Consider the following 16,576-nt stretch of genomic DNA (forward strand, 5'->3'; position numbering starts at 1 on the left):
TGAATGGGCTCCATGGCAAACTTACACATGCCTTGTTTTCAATCTCTCTCTGTCGTTCAAAGCCCTTCAGTCCCTCCAGTTTTCTCTGTAAGTATTTCTCTCCACAGCTTGTACATTTTGGCATATTTTGTATTTGCAGCATACGGAAAAGGACTGAAAACATTGCAAGACTTCTAGAATTACAATAATAACTTTGCCATAAAATATTCATTAACTTGGTATTAGCTGTCTCTACTACATCAGATGACTGCAAGAATAAACATTTTGAAAATCCAGAATTTTCTGCTAATATTTCACATGCAGCTGGAAAACTCAGCACTTCCTAGGTGAAGCAACCTTGTATCAGCAGACCTTTTAGAAATTAAACAATCCATCACATAAAGAAATGTTTATACCAGTGGTTGTTAACAAGCTGTAAGGTATCTGACTTTTTAGATTAAAATACATTCAGGTTCCAGATTTGTCTTCTATTAGCCTTGCTGAAATGTCAGCCAATGCTTGGAGGCCATACAGATGTCAAATATATACACATATATCCCTTATTCTGCTGGTAATTTCTTCCAACATTAAAAATACACTGTGTTCATTCAAAGTGAGGCAGTACTTAAGTAGAGCTGGTTTGGAACAGTGTTAGTACAAGAGGTTTTTCAGATCTCCATGAAAGTGAACACGAGGCAGCCAGTGATCAAGTCCCATAAAGGAGGAGAGGAGTATGAATAACAACTGAGCCATGGCTCTCCTGAGGACAACACAGCAGGTTTCCATACTGAAATAGTGGAGCTGGGAGAATGGGACTTAAATGTAGGCATGGATGTATGCCAAAAGGCAAACAACAGCCATTAAATTTTTCATTTAATCAGAATTCAAATCTTCTACTGAAAAAGAGGCATGACAGAAAATTGTCAGCCAGCCCAGTCAAAAACAACAGCAGTAGCACTTTTGACCCATGTGGACACGTATAGGGGTTTTCTCTGGGAGAAATCTTTTAAATTTCTGTATCTAATTGCAGGTTCTGAGAATAATGAAAGGGTTTTTACAATGGAAACACATTTTGACATTTTCCCAGCCACAATTGTATGGCCATATATTTGTATTATGCTGCAGTTCTGAAGCGTAAGCATGTAATTGGTTCTGTTGACCTCCAGAGTGCACTGAAGTGGATCAGAACCAGAGCCTTTTCTTTCTACCATCCACCTACTCAGATTTCTGTTAAATTATATGGAAGTTGGAACCATCAGCTATTTCAGCTGTAATTATGAACTTCTGCCTATGCCATTTTTCTGCTTCATTTTGTTTTGCATGTAAATTGAGGTTTGTACCTGATAGGGGAAGATGAGTGCAGTATCAGTAGATTCAGGACAGTGCCCTTTACAGTCACCTGGGAGCACAAAGAGACTTGCCTGAAGTTTCTGTGAATTTTTTCAGATGTACTGAAAGTTTTTCACAGCACTCTAAATGTTTATAAACCATAACAGGTACAGAAGAGAACAGTAAAATGTGTCTTTTGAATTAGTTTCTATCTCCTTTGAGAACAGTCTCACTGTGAAAATTGTTTTTATATTGTGAACTTATTATGGCCAGTATCTGCACTTTGATTCTCTCCCAATCTGCTGGGAGTTGTTTTTATTTAAATGCTTATAAGTAAAGTAGGCCTTTCATCAGATTTCTATTACAGCTTTCTGTTTTACTCAGTAAGCTTAGCCAGAAGGCTGCTATGTAACTTTATATTGCTTTCTTTTGTTCTCTGGAAGTTAATGAATTTTTACTCCATCAGAAATATTTGAGTCAGATACAATTTGATGAAAAGGGCCATTAGATTGTTGTCATTTTTATTGCTTTTTAAATGAAAGTCAGAAGTTTGAAGCTCTCATCTCAGGTGATGGGTGCATTAACACAGCAATCAGAAATATGGCTGAAATGCACATGGAAATGCAGGATAGCTGAAATCTCTCGTGAGATTCATTATACATATATATGTATGCTTCAGTATGGTGAGTATGACAGGATTAAACAGCCAGCTTGTACAGCTACTGTCAAACCTTGTTTCACTACATTATCAAGACTGCCTGGGTTGGTCACTGGTGAGATGAAGGCTTCCAGGACATACAGGAGGCCTTCAGTGCCTCCTCCCTTCTGAAGGTCATTTGTGCAGAGTGACAGCAGTGCTTTCTGTTCTGCCTCTTTTATGGACAGACCCAGCTGGACTTGAAAGTACACCTTGTTTTGCTGCCCCTCTGCTGTTTGTCATTAAGTAGGAGGACACCAATTGCAATAACATTGTGAAGGGAAATTGGCTGATACTCAGTAACAGTCCTCAGATGTTCATTGAGACGTATAAGGAAAATCACAGAGTTTTCACAGGAATCAGACCAGAAATTCGTGTAGTAGGGGTCAGGCAGTTTTCTCTGCCAGGGAGCTTTATCTTTTTTTTTTTTTTTTTTTTTTTTTTTAGTTAGGACACAAAACATACTTTTTGAATAAGTAGTTGACAAAACAAACTCTTACCTGTTTGTAAGGTTGGTCCTCTCTGCTGTTCTTGGGCAAGTATTCATCATTTCAGTATCTCCCAGACAAAGGTGAAATTGGAACTGCAACATTTAATCATCTCAAGCATTTACATGGAGTATTGTAGAAGTATCGTATGTATTTTTTTTCATTTTTAAAGACCAGCATAAGTCAATCCATGCAGAAAATACAGTGCAAAAATAATATAACTGCAAGACTGTAAAATGCCATTTCTTTTCTTGTTTTAGCTGGTTCCTCTCATGCAAAAAAAGTACCAGTCTCCAAGTCTTCTTCATCACCATCTCCTTCATCCACATCATCTCATCCCAAAGCCTCTAAGGAAACTTCCAGCAAATCTGGCGCATCTGGGACTCCCAGGGGCAAGAAAAAACCTGGGAAACAGTCAGCCTCACGAACAGCACCAGATGGGGCTGCTTCTTCCCCCTCAGGTGTGACAGCCGACAGTTTGGAAGCCAAGGCAGAAAAACCCAAGCCTGAGCAAACTTCCATAGTAATTTTTGAAATGGAGAACGCAGACCAGCTTGTTGTGCCCCCTCCTCCCACTGCTGCCCCTCCTCCACCTCCACTTCCACCTCCTTTTCCTGCTGCAGCTAGTCAGCCTGCTGGCTCCTCAGATGCCCAAGACGTGTCAGACAGCTGTGTGGCAGGGACACTCAGCCCTGGCTCAGACACAAAGCCTCCTCTCCAGACCGAGCGTGGCACAGACAAGAGTCTGAGCAGTGCCACCCTAGGCAGCGCTCCAGATGCCGGAGGAGAAGACACGGAAAGGTGAGACAGTGTGGCTGTCCTGGGGCAGCAGTAAGACCACAGCCAGGGAGGCCACATTTCTGTGCATTGTAGGCACGTGGGGATCGCTTCTGTTTCTTCTGCTGACTGGGAACAGTTTGTGTTGCAGCCCAGCACAGTGTGTTCCTTCCCAGGGCCTTCGAGCCTTTCACTTGGTGCTCATCACCTGTCTCTTGCTTTGTTGTGTGGCTGGCACTGGGGTCAGCAGTTCAGCTAAAAGCTGATGACACTTTTATTTATCTCTCATAAAGGCAAATGAGAAATTATGCCAAATTATAAGTGGGTTCTTTTCTGTAGATGTCTTTTTTTTTCCTGTAGATGTCATTAAATATCTCACTGGTGAAGTTCTCAATTCAATAGCTGAATTTACTTGAACATTTGAAAATGAGGGTTTCAGGCTTCAGTTAGTAGGTGCTTGGTTTTTCACTGCCTAGTAACTTGTCTACATCTCAGGTACTGTAAAAACTGGTCAAGATAAAAGTCATAATTACATTTTCTAGGCGAAATAGTTGGCAGAAAAATGAAGCTGGCTTATTAATTTGACTTTTCTCTGCCACAAAAATCACATCTTGTATATAAATCCAAGAGGGTTCAGTCTAGATGCCAGTAGCCTAGAGACCTTCCTTGAAATTCTTGCTGGTACATCTGTTGCCAACTCTATATTCTAGCGCTGCATCTCCCCCTGCTTTACCCTTCCTTTACATAAAGATTTTCCCAAGGCAAAGGGCAATCTGCTGTTGATCCCCATGCTCATCAGTGATGAGCATGAACGTTTTGAACTCAACTGCAGTGAAACTGTATTTAGAATAAGTAGGGTTAGGCTTCCAGAACAGGAAACTCTGCACTCCCATCTGCTTTCCAACTTGCTCTTCTCACCCCCAGTTTTATGAGCTGTTTTCTCTCTCAGTTCCACCCCACAAGAAAAAAAACCCAAACAATTAGGATTTGTCTTCATGCAGTCTTTACAGCACATCATTCCAAATTGCTTGCATCCTTTTTCCTAATGCACATACAGAGATACATACACATAACTGCATATGTTAAAATATATTATATATGTGTATTTTTTAAAGGCGTTACTTTGATTAACAGAACTTTTATTGTCATCCTTGCTTATTCAGTTGTTTCTCATTTGTGTTGTGTTCTGCTTGCATTAATGTGTCACCCTATCTGCTCATGAATAAACAGCTTGGCTACCAAAGAAGACCAAGAAGGGGAGGCTCCAGATGAAGCATTCTCTGAACTAGTGGAGGAGGCTTCTGATGCTGCTGCCCCTCCAGAGAGTGAGAGTAGCAGAGAGAGCCATGGCAGTGACTCGGACTCGGATGGGCCGATCCTCTACACGGATGATGACGATGATGATGATGATGATGATGAGAATGCAAGTACTGAAAGTAAGCATCCTGCCCAGAGGCTGCAGGCTGCCTTTCACAGATTGCGTTTGTGAGCATGCCTGACCCATGCTAGCGTGAGGCAGAGAGAGGAATGGCTGCAGGGAATGCTTTTAGGTGATTTAGTATTTTGTATATGAGTGTCCTGCTTCTGCCAGGCAATCACAATCAGAAACCTGCTGGGGCCTGTGCATGGGTGAGAGCAGATCAATCATTGCATGGAGAGCGAGGTGGGAGGAGCAGGCTCAGAAGGACATGAGGGTGGAACAAGGCCTCCACCCTAGGGCATCACAAGCCATTCATTTGGCTTGCCCACATCATGAGCTCCTTGTGGGAATTACAGGTGTGGTGGATGACAGAGGAAGCCCATCAGTCAGTAACTTCACACTGTTCCTCTTTGATCAGGATGTTTTAAGCATTGGAGCAGCTTTAGCTGACAGAGCAGATCACAGTAGATTACATCTAAGTTTTACAGCTTTGAAATTTCATCTGAGGTCATGACTCCATCATCAACTGGGCAGAAGCCCTGCTGTGCTGAAGGGGTTGTCCTGCCCCTATTCTGCCTAATCCCTGCTCCCAGCTGCTCTTTCCTTAGGCTAGAGTTCATGTTTATTTTTGCAGGAGCAGCTGTTGTTGAGCTGATTTTCAATAGAATCGGTGGTTCCCTGATCCAGCTCACCCAAAGGCTTCTCCTTTGCTTGGCCAAAGAAGGTGGCAGCAGCAGGCTGTCGGGAACAGGAGGGAGGGCAGCCCTCCCTCTGCCTCCTCCAGGGTGGCCTAATGTCAGTATGAAATCACCATCAAACCATGGTTTGAGAGCCTTGCTCACAGCATTTTTGGATAAGGTGCTTCACTGTGCTCAGCAAAGAAGGCCAAGGTCCAGTGTACCAAAGTGGCATGAGGCAAAATTAACTTTTTTTTTTTAATCTTGGCCAGTGGTGCAAGAGCAGGTGAAGTGCCAGGTAGCTCAAGAGGCTGAAGTCTTCTGCAGTTCTGTGTTGGGTTTGAATACAACCCAAAGGGATAGAAACCAAAAGCTCATGTTCACACGGCAGCACAGTGTCATATGAGAAGTGAGCTGGGATCCTGTGGTCTTACCAAGCTGCCTTACACAGTGAAAATCTGCCAGCCTAGGGCATATGTAGCCCACCTCGGTCAGAATGTCAAGACATAAGGAAAGTACTATAAAGGCTGTGAAAAATGCCCTTCCTTCCACCACTGTCTGAAGCTAATGCTGGCCAAGCTGCAAAGCCCTTGTCCCTACAGTGTCAGTTTTATGGAGAACAAATTGCTTCAGTGTCTGGGGGTTCCTGCCTAGGTACTTTACAAGCACTCAGAGCACTTTTCTAAGCTGTATTTTTTGTTTTAATTTACAAATAACTTAGAGATGGAAAGCACTATAAAAGAACTAAGTGGTAATTGATTAAAAAAAAATTTGAAACAGTCAGGGAAATTATGATAGAATGAGACTAAACCATTTAAGGCTGAAGAAAAAGAGCAGCAGGTTGCTAAATATACTAAGTAGATAAAAAAGCCAACCTGTAATGTATTAGACTTCAAAGACATTTTAGCATAGATTTGTCATTTTTATCCTATCACTTCACGGATGACAAGTGATGTTTGTATCAGTTTGGCTGGTAGCTTTTTCCTCCAAGCCATTTAGCTTTTTTATTTTTATAAACTGAGCTAAAATTTTTCTTTTGATGTTAATTAAAATTCCTCTCCTGCATGTGGGAACAAGGTTGCTTTGGGGAGGTATTAAAGTTCTTACTCAGAGTTTGTGTCTGTAACCTGAGCATGAATGAACTAAATCTACCATACTCCTCCTTTCTCAGGCTCTTTGGCAAGTAAAATTCGTCGTAGGGATACTCTTGCTATCAAACTTGGCAACAGACCATCTAAGAAAGAGTTAGAAGACAAAAACATCTTGCAGCGTACATCCGAAGAGGAGAGGCAGGAAATCAGACATCAGATTGGAACGAAGCTAGTGAGGTATCAGTCACAGGGTAAATGTGGTTTCGCTGGGTGGAGGAGGAAGAGAATTGAGAACACTGGGTTCATGTTTTAAATGCATCCCAATATGTGCTGCAGGATCTTTGTGGTACAACTGTCTGGAAAAGGGTGTTTTTATTTCTCACAAAACTTTTAACTGTCAATAATACATTTTCTCTCCTGCAAGAAACAAAATCTGAGAGCTTTTGGGGTTTTGGGTACTTCGGTTAAAATAGGAAAGAAGAGGTGGAGGGTAAGAATGAGTCCACAATAATCAATGCCATGGTTCAGGTTCTTTCTCAAATTTGATAGTGGAACTTCCACTTGTATACCCATCTCAGACAGAGTGGTAGCTCCTGACACATAGAGCATGCGTGCATATTGTCCCTTCTGACCCTACCCCTCCTCCCTGGCTCTCCAGTTCCTTCATTCTTTCATATCATATGCTGATTCCAGCAAAAGAAGTTGAGAGAGTCAGTGTTTAGTGTTTTATTATGCCCACCTCTGAGGCATGTCTTTCTCAAGCTGTTAAACTGCTATGGGATGTATGTTACTTTCTCCTTCTGGACTTGAGAACATTGCAAAAAAATTTCACTTGCCTTTTACAGGCTTTATAAAAAAATTCTTCATGTTTATTTTGGCTTTTCTGGTCTCTGAAAACAGACTGCAGCATGCCTGTATTTTGCTAGACCTGTCCTTGTTTCTCTTTGGCTCAGGAAGGTTGTCCAGATGTGGAGGGTATCCTGTGCTTGTTGGAGATTCCCAGATACAGGGTAGTCTAGTCAGTGCTGATCCAGTACAGAGTACACAGCCCTGCATCAACACCCAGAAAATGAGCTGAGTTGCTCTGTGAACTGGGTGTCTGGCCAAGGCAGCTATTTCATTACTTAGCTGTAAGAGTGATATATCTACTGTGTAGAGCCCAAGGGTCATTTTTCTTCTGCTAATAAAGAGGCGTGGTTGTTATCACTGCTTTCCTGAACAAATCCCAGCTCTGGTGATCACATCCTGCTTGCCAGTCCTCCCTTGGGGGCTGGAACTGCAGAAGCTGCTCTGTGGGTTCTGCTGGAGAGCCAAAAGGCAATGCACACAGCTCTGCTTTGGTAGCAGGAGACAGTATCTGTGTGCATCAGGGCTGTGCTCATACTCAAAATCATATCCAAGTGTGATTCCAGTTTCTTAAAAATTCCTGGCATGGTGGTCAGCACCTGGCATCATCGAGATCTGGTGGAAAATCTGTTCCCACAGCTCAGTCAAGGTTGAGTCAAGTCCCCACCTGGGACTTCCTCCAGCTGGGACTGGTTACCTGTGGTAAACCTGCCAATCCTCTGGGACAAATCTGTAAGTTTGACAGTAATTGGAATTGGATGAATTTCACAAGGCTAAAGACAGTCTATAGTGAACTGTGTGGTGTTGATGAACATGGGCATCTATCTTGAACACACCTGCAAATTAAGTTTTACTGCTGAAATTTTTCTTGCTCCTTTCCTCAAGTGAACAAGTGGATTTGTTTAGTAAACACAGAGACAACACCAACCATGTTCTCCCCAGTACAAATCAGAAAATTAATATCTCAGTTTGGCGTTTTTTGTAATGGCAGTTGTTGTATATAGGTAACCAAATACAATCAAGTTTCAGGTAAAGCTCCCAATTGTATTGTACATACAAATTAATGAGGGATGGGTTTTGGTTGTTTTTGGTTTTTAAAAAAACTTTAGTAAGACTTCAAAATATCAAAAATATCAAAAATATCAAAAATATCAAAATGCATACAAAATACCTGAGAATTATCTAACAATTGCACAACTTATTATAATGATGGTGCTTGGGAACAAAAAATTATGAATTCATTCATAAAATTATACCTGTGAGGACTTTAAATTTGCTGGTGCAAATTCTGTAGTATTATTCAAGTATCACTTATTAATGTGTTCAGATGGCATCACTACATCTTTCAAAAATGGCCACTCTGGTTACACGAGCAGTTATTGCAACTGCCTGGAAATTACTTCCAGAAGTAACATCTTTTAAGCTCTATTACAAATCCTAATGTGTCCTTTAGATCTGGTTTTAAATCAGTCACTTTGTTCTCACAGGAGACTTAGCCAGAGGCCCACAACTGAAGAGCTGGAGCAAAGAAATATCCTGAAGCGTAAGTATTTAATTCAGGTTTCATGTAGTATTTACTTGGAAAAGGAGCATGTGTTGGATTCGTATGGAAGCCCATCATTGTTGCTCCAGTATTAGAACCATAACTAGAGAGAGAAATGATGTTCTAGAAAATAATGTGTCAACACTTGATTTATACACTAACCTGTCACTGCAGCTTTGAAAATTCCATATATTCAATATGCCAAATTTTGCTTGTCACAATCTCACTTCTTAAAGCTGGTCCCAAAGACCAGGAATGACTTGGATGCCCACCCTTTAGAAATAGTTCTAGGCTGGTTAACCTTCCATCTGATTTTTATGAGGAGGAGGAGAAAGGAATATCTGTAGGAGATGAAGGTGGGATGAAAGGGCAGAGGTTGGAGGAGGAGTAGAAAGAGGAAAGGCAAAGTGTTCAGCAGAAAGTCAATAGGTATATCCCTGATACTTCACCATACTGGCCTTCATATTCACTTCTGACATAAACAGTCTTCTGTACTGATACCTGCATGAGATTCTCACTGAATGTCTTCCCATTGATTATATCCTTCCTCATATCCCTGCTGAAAAAAGGTCTTTAATTCAAATAGTCAAGGGCAGAGGAAGTACATTGGATACTTACCCTTTATATCTATTCTGCCAACTTATGTTGCTTCTGTTTTTTGGCTGGCAAACTCTTCAGAACAAGCATTGTTTTGTCTTCCTTTATGAATCTTTCCATAATAAAGATGTTACCTAAACACACACTGCAACATGCCCAGCTCCACCTAGTCCTGTGTTCATATTACAGAGGTAGCTAGCACTAGCACTGATGGTTAAGAAGAAGAAATAAATGAGAAAAGGCACTTTATAGCAATAACTCAAAAATCAGACAAATAACAAAAAATCTCTTAAGATGAGAACTTTTCACACCTGATCATAGAGTTGGTATAATGCTGTTATTTCCAGCAATTGTTCAGTAAAGTTGGAGCTCATCTGTGCAGCCCTGGTGTCAGCTCTGATGTGTAGCATGCTAATGAGAAAGGAAGAAAAGAAAATGGGATGTTACCTGACAGCATCCATGGACTCTGTCACTTGCTCAGGCTAGCAAATCAGGGAGAGGGCAATTTTTGGCTTTCAGGCAAACCATCCTGATAATAAAATGCGATAAAACCTTACTGCTGTTTTCTGAGCTCTCAGATGCCAAATAGTACCTTATTGAAAAGGAAAGCTAAGTTCATGCTTGCACAGGAGAGGGATCAGGGGACTCCTGTCCAGCATATAATGTGAATAGACTTTCTAAAACTGTAACTTCCAAACCTATGAATGTCATAGATAAAGAAAGAAAAAATTGGAAATAAGAACTTTTTTTATATTTGACAAATTGCTCATGAAGGTAAATCCTAAACATCTTTGGTGGCCCAGGATATGGCCACTGAGCTGGGAGCACCAGCTGGGTTCCCTTATTGCCCTTTCTCACTTATCTCGAAGTAACCAACCCAGCAGTGAACCTGTGATGTATTTAATATCCCTTTTGCCAGTGTTTATTCCATTCACTGGTTTTGCAATAAGTAGCTCAAGACTGGAAAGCAGTTAATAGATTTCCTCTCCCGTTTCAGCTTGTTTACTTTAAGCTTTTGGCAGCGCACCAGGCTTTGCACTCAGTGCCTCCTGCCATCCTCCCCTGCTGCTGCTGGGGGGTGCCTTAAAGAGGCCAGGGAGAGCAAAAAATAAAGGCTGGGAAGCAGAATTGTAAATCACAAAAAATCACAGAGACCCTGGTGAGCACATGGAGGAACTGCTTTTTTCTCACCACTGAGATATAAAATATTTCAAGTTGAAAGTGATCTATAAAAACCAAGGCAAACCAAAAGCAATCCAGGGTTTGTGATGACAGTCTGACTCAGAATCCTTTCAGGATGCAAGTTCTCTCTAAGCCATAAGGCACTTATATTTTACATCAAAATTACTGCAGTTTCTTCCTGTGGATCATTTGAAAATGTTTATATGTCTTAAATGTCTTTGTTGGTGTAGTCAGCTTTTGTGAGTAAGTTGGGATTTCTTTCATGAAGTTTCCTTCCTCATATTTTTTAAGCAGTGGATGGGGAGAAGGAGTTATATTATTGAGTGTATGTAAATTGCAGCTAAGGGGATGTATTGTTTTGAGTAATATTTATAAGACTTTGAGGTTACATTAAGTGGCAGAGGTCCAAATGTTTACTTCAGGATAAAGTTTGGCCCAAATCTTCTAAGAGGTTCAGAAAAAAATCCTTTTTTTTTCCTGTTTTTGTATTTCCAGTTAGTGAGGAAATCTGTTCTGCAAAAAGCTTTGTTTAGATAATATTTCCAGATAAACCAGTTACTGAAAATCCTGTTTCCAAGTACAGTCGCAAGACATTGCAGACGGATTTGTATAAAAACTGTTTGGATAAAACTATCCAGACTTCTGAGACTTCCCACACTAAAACAAAGTTACAATAACTCAAGAGTCCACTTGAAGGAATACGTAAAGCCCTGTCTTTTTTATAAAGTCAGGCTTCTTGTGTACTGGCTTTGAACCAACAGTATTTATAGTATTGCATTATGGCAAAGAAATTTTTCAGTCTTCCAAGAATTTCAGATAAAGATAACTGTATTTTTTTTCCCTGTATTTGTAAGGACAGTGAACCTCTTGTAGAGTGCACCTGTGTGCCTGCCAGTAATGGCTTTGTAGAAAATGGAGTTTAGCTCTCGATGCTTGTTAAGGAATATTAATGGTTATCTTTGCTTGTAAAACCAGGAAAGAGAAACTGCTTTGTGCATTTCAGAGCACTGCAAGAAGCAAGTGCTTTGTTTGTCTTTTCTTTCTCTTTCCTTAGCAAGCCCACAGAGAAGTCTAAACATAGCTAATCCCATAGGGACACAATGGAAAGTTCGGTTTTATGCTCCAGGAGTACTTTTTGGTCAAGAACAGGGCAGTCCTCAGGCAGGACAATTTGTCTCTTCACTTTTCCCCTTCTGCTACAAAATAAATGTTGCACAGAACAGAAGGTGACCATATTTAATGTGGTAAAAGCTGCAAGAGCAACAATGTATAGATGACAGCTGCTTGTTTGGCTTTGACTGGTGGATTATTTAAATTGGCAGCCACAATAACTGATGATAAACAAAATTGTTTCAATTAGGAGTCAAATCCCAGTTTGACCTCCTAGGAATGGCAGGCAGGGAAGGCGGGAAGCCATAGTTTTGCTGGGATCTAATCAGACACTTCTGCAAGCAAAGGGCGCTTGCTGGGCTGGTTCTTTGCCAGCAGGGCAGCAGCAGGACATCTGAGGAGGGGACTTGAAGCTGAGAACGCTGTGTTTATATTTTCTCTCTCCACATCACACAGATTAGATCTGCTTTTAAGGTGGAAAGCAGTCATAAGTGTGTTCCTGTGCATTAATGTGTTCCTGTTTGGCCAAATGAGTCAGTTCATACCTGCAGCCAAATCTTGGCCCTCTGGCTGGAATTTTCCACAACACCTACAGGAACCAGGAGCACCAGACCCATTATTTTTAGCACCACACGTCTTCTTAACTCCCTACAGCAACTTTAAAAACTTCTACCTTAAAAGACCAAAAACACACTAGTTTTTGCTAGGAATTTGTATCCAGGCAGTGTTTTTGTAGCACCAGGCTTAAAGCAAGACTCTGCCCAGCAGGCTGGAGGTGAGAAATTGGTGCTTGAGGTGCAAGTCAGTGCCAGAGACAGGGGCCCATGTGCCAAACAGCAGATTCAGTATATTATTAGCAGCCACGAGATTTCAGTCCATTTCCTTTAGCTCTTGAGTTTTATTCCTAGAAGTAAACCAACTTGAATGTATAAAACACATCCTGTCCCTGACCTGTCATGCAGAAGACTGCCTGTTCCCCTTGGGTGTGATCCCCTCCTGCTTTGCCCAGGATTTAAGGAAGCTCCTGGTTCCTCCTGTTGGTATTGTCCTCCAGAAGATGGCTTGCTCCAAGGGGTGCCCAGACCCTCTGCCCAGTCGCTAAGATGCTTCCCCTTTTTGGGGGGTTTTCCCTTGTCCAGCCATCCCAATGTGCAGTCATCTGCTCTCCAAAGGGATGGGGATTGGCAGCTAGCCTTCAACCTTCCTAAATGTCTAGAGCAAGTTTTTTAAGGTATTCTCTCCTCCCCAAAAATACAGAGAAACAGTATTTCACGTGGCCATGGCATTGTTAGTTCTTCCTTAAGGTATGCATTAAGCAGCATGAGCCCCTGTTTCTTAAATGAACTATCTTATTGCTGCTTCTTAGGAGACACTGTGGTTTAGATAGCAAATAAATGCCAGGATATGAATAATGCACATTATTCATATTTTACAAACTAAAGTAAGAAAAGGGCAGTACAGTGGTGTGTTGTCTTTTTTCCTGCTGTCTGCTACTGGAGATTGTCTGAGGTAGGACTTAAGCAATTCCATTCATAAGGGGACAAATTTTTTTATGTCACATGATTCCCAAGTGAATGGAACCCCAAAGTAATAATTTGTGTTTAATTACCTCAGCTACTGTGTCTATTGATTGCAAGGAGAAGATGTTCAAATAAAAGCCTACAGATGATTTATCTGTGCTAAAACAGCTAGAGACCTTTTGATTTTTTTTAGGTGAGGATGTTAAGATATAAGTTATCCTTTAAAGTTATAAGTCCTTAAATATACCCAACTTATTTATTGATAGAAACATTAATTTTAAAAATTAAAATGTAGATTAATTTATAACTCTCCAGTTAAAATTATTCTTCAGTTTCAGTCCATTTACAGTTCCTCTATGGAAACAGGTTATCCATTTCTTTTCCATTTAAGAGAAAAGTAATTATTAAACCATAAATTACATCCATATTTCAGTATCTCAGTAACATCACCATCAACCTGGGATCCAAATAATCCTGGCAGCAGATCTTGGGCAGGCATTGCCTTTTTCCTACTTTTCCCTTCTTACTTTTTCATTTTTATAATTTGTCCTCTCCTCCTTTCCTTGATATTCTTCTTACATGAAAGCATTCAAGTAAGCAAAGGGTATCTTCAGGTAACCTGAGGTGTCCTGTCACAGCGTTTGCTCCAGTGTAAAAGTCACAAAATTCTTTTGTGGCCAGGTCACCTCTACTAACACAGCAGTCTGACCGTAGGAAACAGGGCAAATGCAACTATGCCAGGATTTAAAACTCTCTTTTCATCTATCCAGGCTGTATCCAGAACAAATTAATTTCTTTAAATTTATAGTTAGCCTTGAACTGTAATGCAGAGTCTGTAATCCCCAACCATGAATAAAACAGGATCAGAATTTTATGTATTTCCCTAGGTGGGATATTTCACCCACAAAACTCTCCATCAGAGTTGGACTGAAAGGGAAAATGCTTAAATATATCAATTTAAAAACATGCTGAGCCCACATGAATACATCTTTCTAAGTGTGCTTTTCACTGGCAGTCAAGAAATCAAGTTTGGTTAGAACAGAAATTCTTTAAAATGAAATTATTTCATTCATATGCCCAAATACATTCTAAAAATGGACATCACTTTCTGTTCTACTGGTTCATTTGGTCCAGCCAGTGGCCCTTAACCAAGAGGGCTTGAGTGTTGGATCGTATGTCCCCATTATAAAACCAGAAAAAAAAACCAAAAAACCAATTTGCTAACAAATGACAGTGAAACAAATGTCATTGATTCGTGTCCTGTAGCAGTAGAAGAAACTTGGGTAATTCAGATACTCAGACCAGTTTTTTCGCTTGGCATTTATAAATTAGACTCTTATTCTAAAATCAATGTTGGAAGTGAAAGCAACAGTGATTGTAATATTAGAATAAGTAATTGAAACATCAGGCAACTCTTTCAGGGTACTTGCTTGCTGGTACACAGAAAGGAAATGACAGGCACCTTCTCTTTGCTGTGCTCGTGACCCACAGTTGACTTGAGATGTCTACAGAATCAGGGGAAATGCGGATAGGGAAAAGAATGAGAGCATACAAAAGCCAAAAAGCAGACAACACATGCGGCATCATCCAGAAATATGAGGAAACATGAGCCAGGACTTGGAGTTCTGAAGCTTTCAACCAAGAGAAATACAGTATGTGCAGTTATAATACTTAAATATTCACTCCTTTTTATCTCTTCTGAAAACAGAGAAGAATGAAGAAGAGGAACAGGAAGCCAAAAGAGAAATAAAACGTAGACTCAGTAGAAAGGTGATGACGTACTTTTTTGTATTTTTGTACATAGAATTATGTTTCATAAGAATCTGAAAACCAGTGTATAGACATTGCTGCAAATGTCTATCAGTCATTTCCCCAGATTAGAAATCAGTACAAGCCAAGTCTGTGCTGGGAGAAAACCCATCCTGACCAGTTCCCCACGCCAGGAGAAGCATACCAAGTCTGGCCATATCGGTGTTTCTAAGCAGGGGACATAAGTGACACGTTTCCCCTGTCATGTACGATCAAGAGCAGCCACACCTGTAGATCCACTCTTCCCTAGAGCAGTGGAGAGGGCAGCAAAACAATATGACCCCTATGAAATCCCTTCAGTGCTCTTCTAACCACATCAGTGGTCTTAGCTTCTGCAGGTGAGATCATGCTCATTGTCCCTGGAAATGGAGCAGTTAGAGATCTGTTCTGGGAGAGGATGGGAGGAGTTTTCATAAGTATCCCTGGTCTGCCCATCTCTGCAAAAATACAGCTTCCTTAATATGATCATCCTTAGTTAATTAAAGTGAATATTGTTTGAGGTGACTGAAATAATTTGGCATCATAATGACCCCTAGATGGTCAAAACCAGGGTTTTTTGTTACGCAGATACTTCCAAATCTCACGTATTTTTGGTATTACAGTTTTAACACTCTATGATCATTAATGCAAATGGCCTAGTGGGGTAGTGACAGTTGCAAAGTCACAATTAATATTCCAGGGATAACTGTCATGATTCTCTGTGACCTGCCCGACAAAGACTATTTTTAAAATTGAAGAAATCAGGTTAGGCTGCCTCCCCATTCCTGCGTAGCACTCCCAGGATGGTGCCTTTTTTTAGACACCTGAAAGTGACCCTATTTAGAAATACCATTAAAGTTCTCTTGAGATTACATCATACCCTCCTCTCTTATTTTATTTCATCTTATTAAGCATACTATTTTCTGCCTCCTGCTTACAGCTCAGTCTGAGGCCTACAGTGGCTGAACTTCAAGCAAGAAGAATCCTTCGATTTAACGAGTACGTGGAGGTCACGGAATCTCCAGATTACGACCGTCGCGCTGACAAGCCTTGGGCCAGGTTAACTCCTGCAGACAAGGCAAGGGACAAATGTAGATTATAAGAAAATGTTTTCATCTCTCACTTTTGGGGAGCTTTCCTCTGGTTTACGTTCTCTTGATTCCAGCATCACAAATGACATCTGCTGGTGACAGCAAGATTGTCATGGTACTACTAAGCATCTACTGCTTGCAGCTAAGAAAACCCACTCAAGTGCCTATTAAGAGCATGTTTTCCACCTCGATTATGACAGTTCGAGCCAGAATTTCTAATTTTTTTTTCTAATTTTTATATCCTTGCTAAGACAGATAAGTGTTTACCAAAGGTGGCCCTGATCTGTGGGAATTCAGGCAGGAATTTGCAGGCAGAAGTCTGCGTCACTGCTACCAAGAGTTGTTTTTGCCACTCACTTGAGTGAAAAAAGGTAGAATCTGCTCCATCCTCTCATTTGTTCTTGGCCATAACCACCAGTGCAGGAATTGACCACATGCATG

At 40.8% G+C, this 16,576-nt stretch overlaps 1 protein-coding gene across 6 annotated transcripts in view; it reads left to right on the plus strand.

Moving 5' to 3' along the window:
* PHACTR2 (phosphatase and actin regulator 2) overlaps nt 1-16,576 on the plus strand; it is a 127,197-nt gene that overhangs the window by 103,498 nt on the left and 7,123 nt on the right. For all 6 annotated transcript variants that reach the window (XM_088161663.1, XM_014888625.2, XM_014888628.2 and 3 more), the window contains 6 exons: nt 2,754-3,294; nt 4,501-4,706; nt 6,539-6,695; nt 8,792-8,847; nt 14,965-15,026; nt 15,985-16,122. In XM_088161663.1, coding sequence (XP_088017789.1) covers nt 2,754-3,294; nt 4,501-4,706; nt 6,539-6,695; nt 8,792-8,847; nt 14,965-15,026; nt 15,985-16,122 — 1,160 coding nt within the window. The remainder of the gene's footprint in view (nt 1-2,753; nt 3,295-4,500; nt 4,707-6,538; nt 6,696-8,791; nt 8,848-14,964; nt 15,027-15,984; nt 16,123-16,576) is intronic.

Source organism: Sturnus vulgaris, chromosome 3 (genome assembly GCF_052056855.1).
Source record: "Sturnus vulgaris isolate bStuVul1 chromosome 3, bStuVul1.hap1, whole genome shotgun sequence".
Taxonomy (NCBI): Eukaryota; Metazoa; Chordata; class Aves; order Passeriformes; family Sturnidae; genus Sturnus; species Sturnus vulgaris.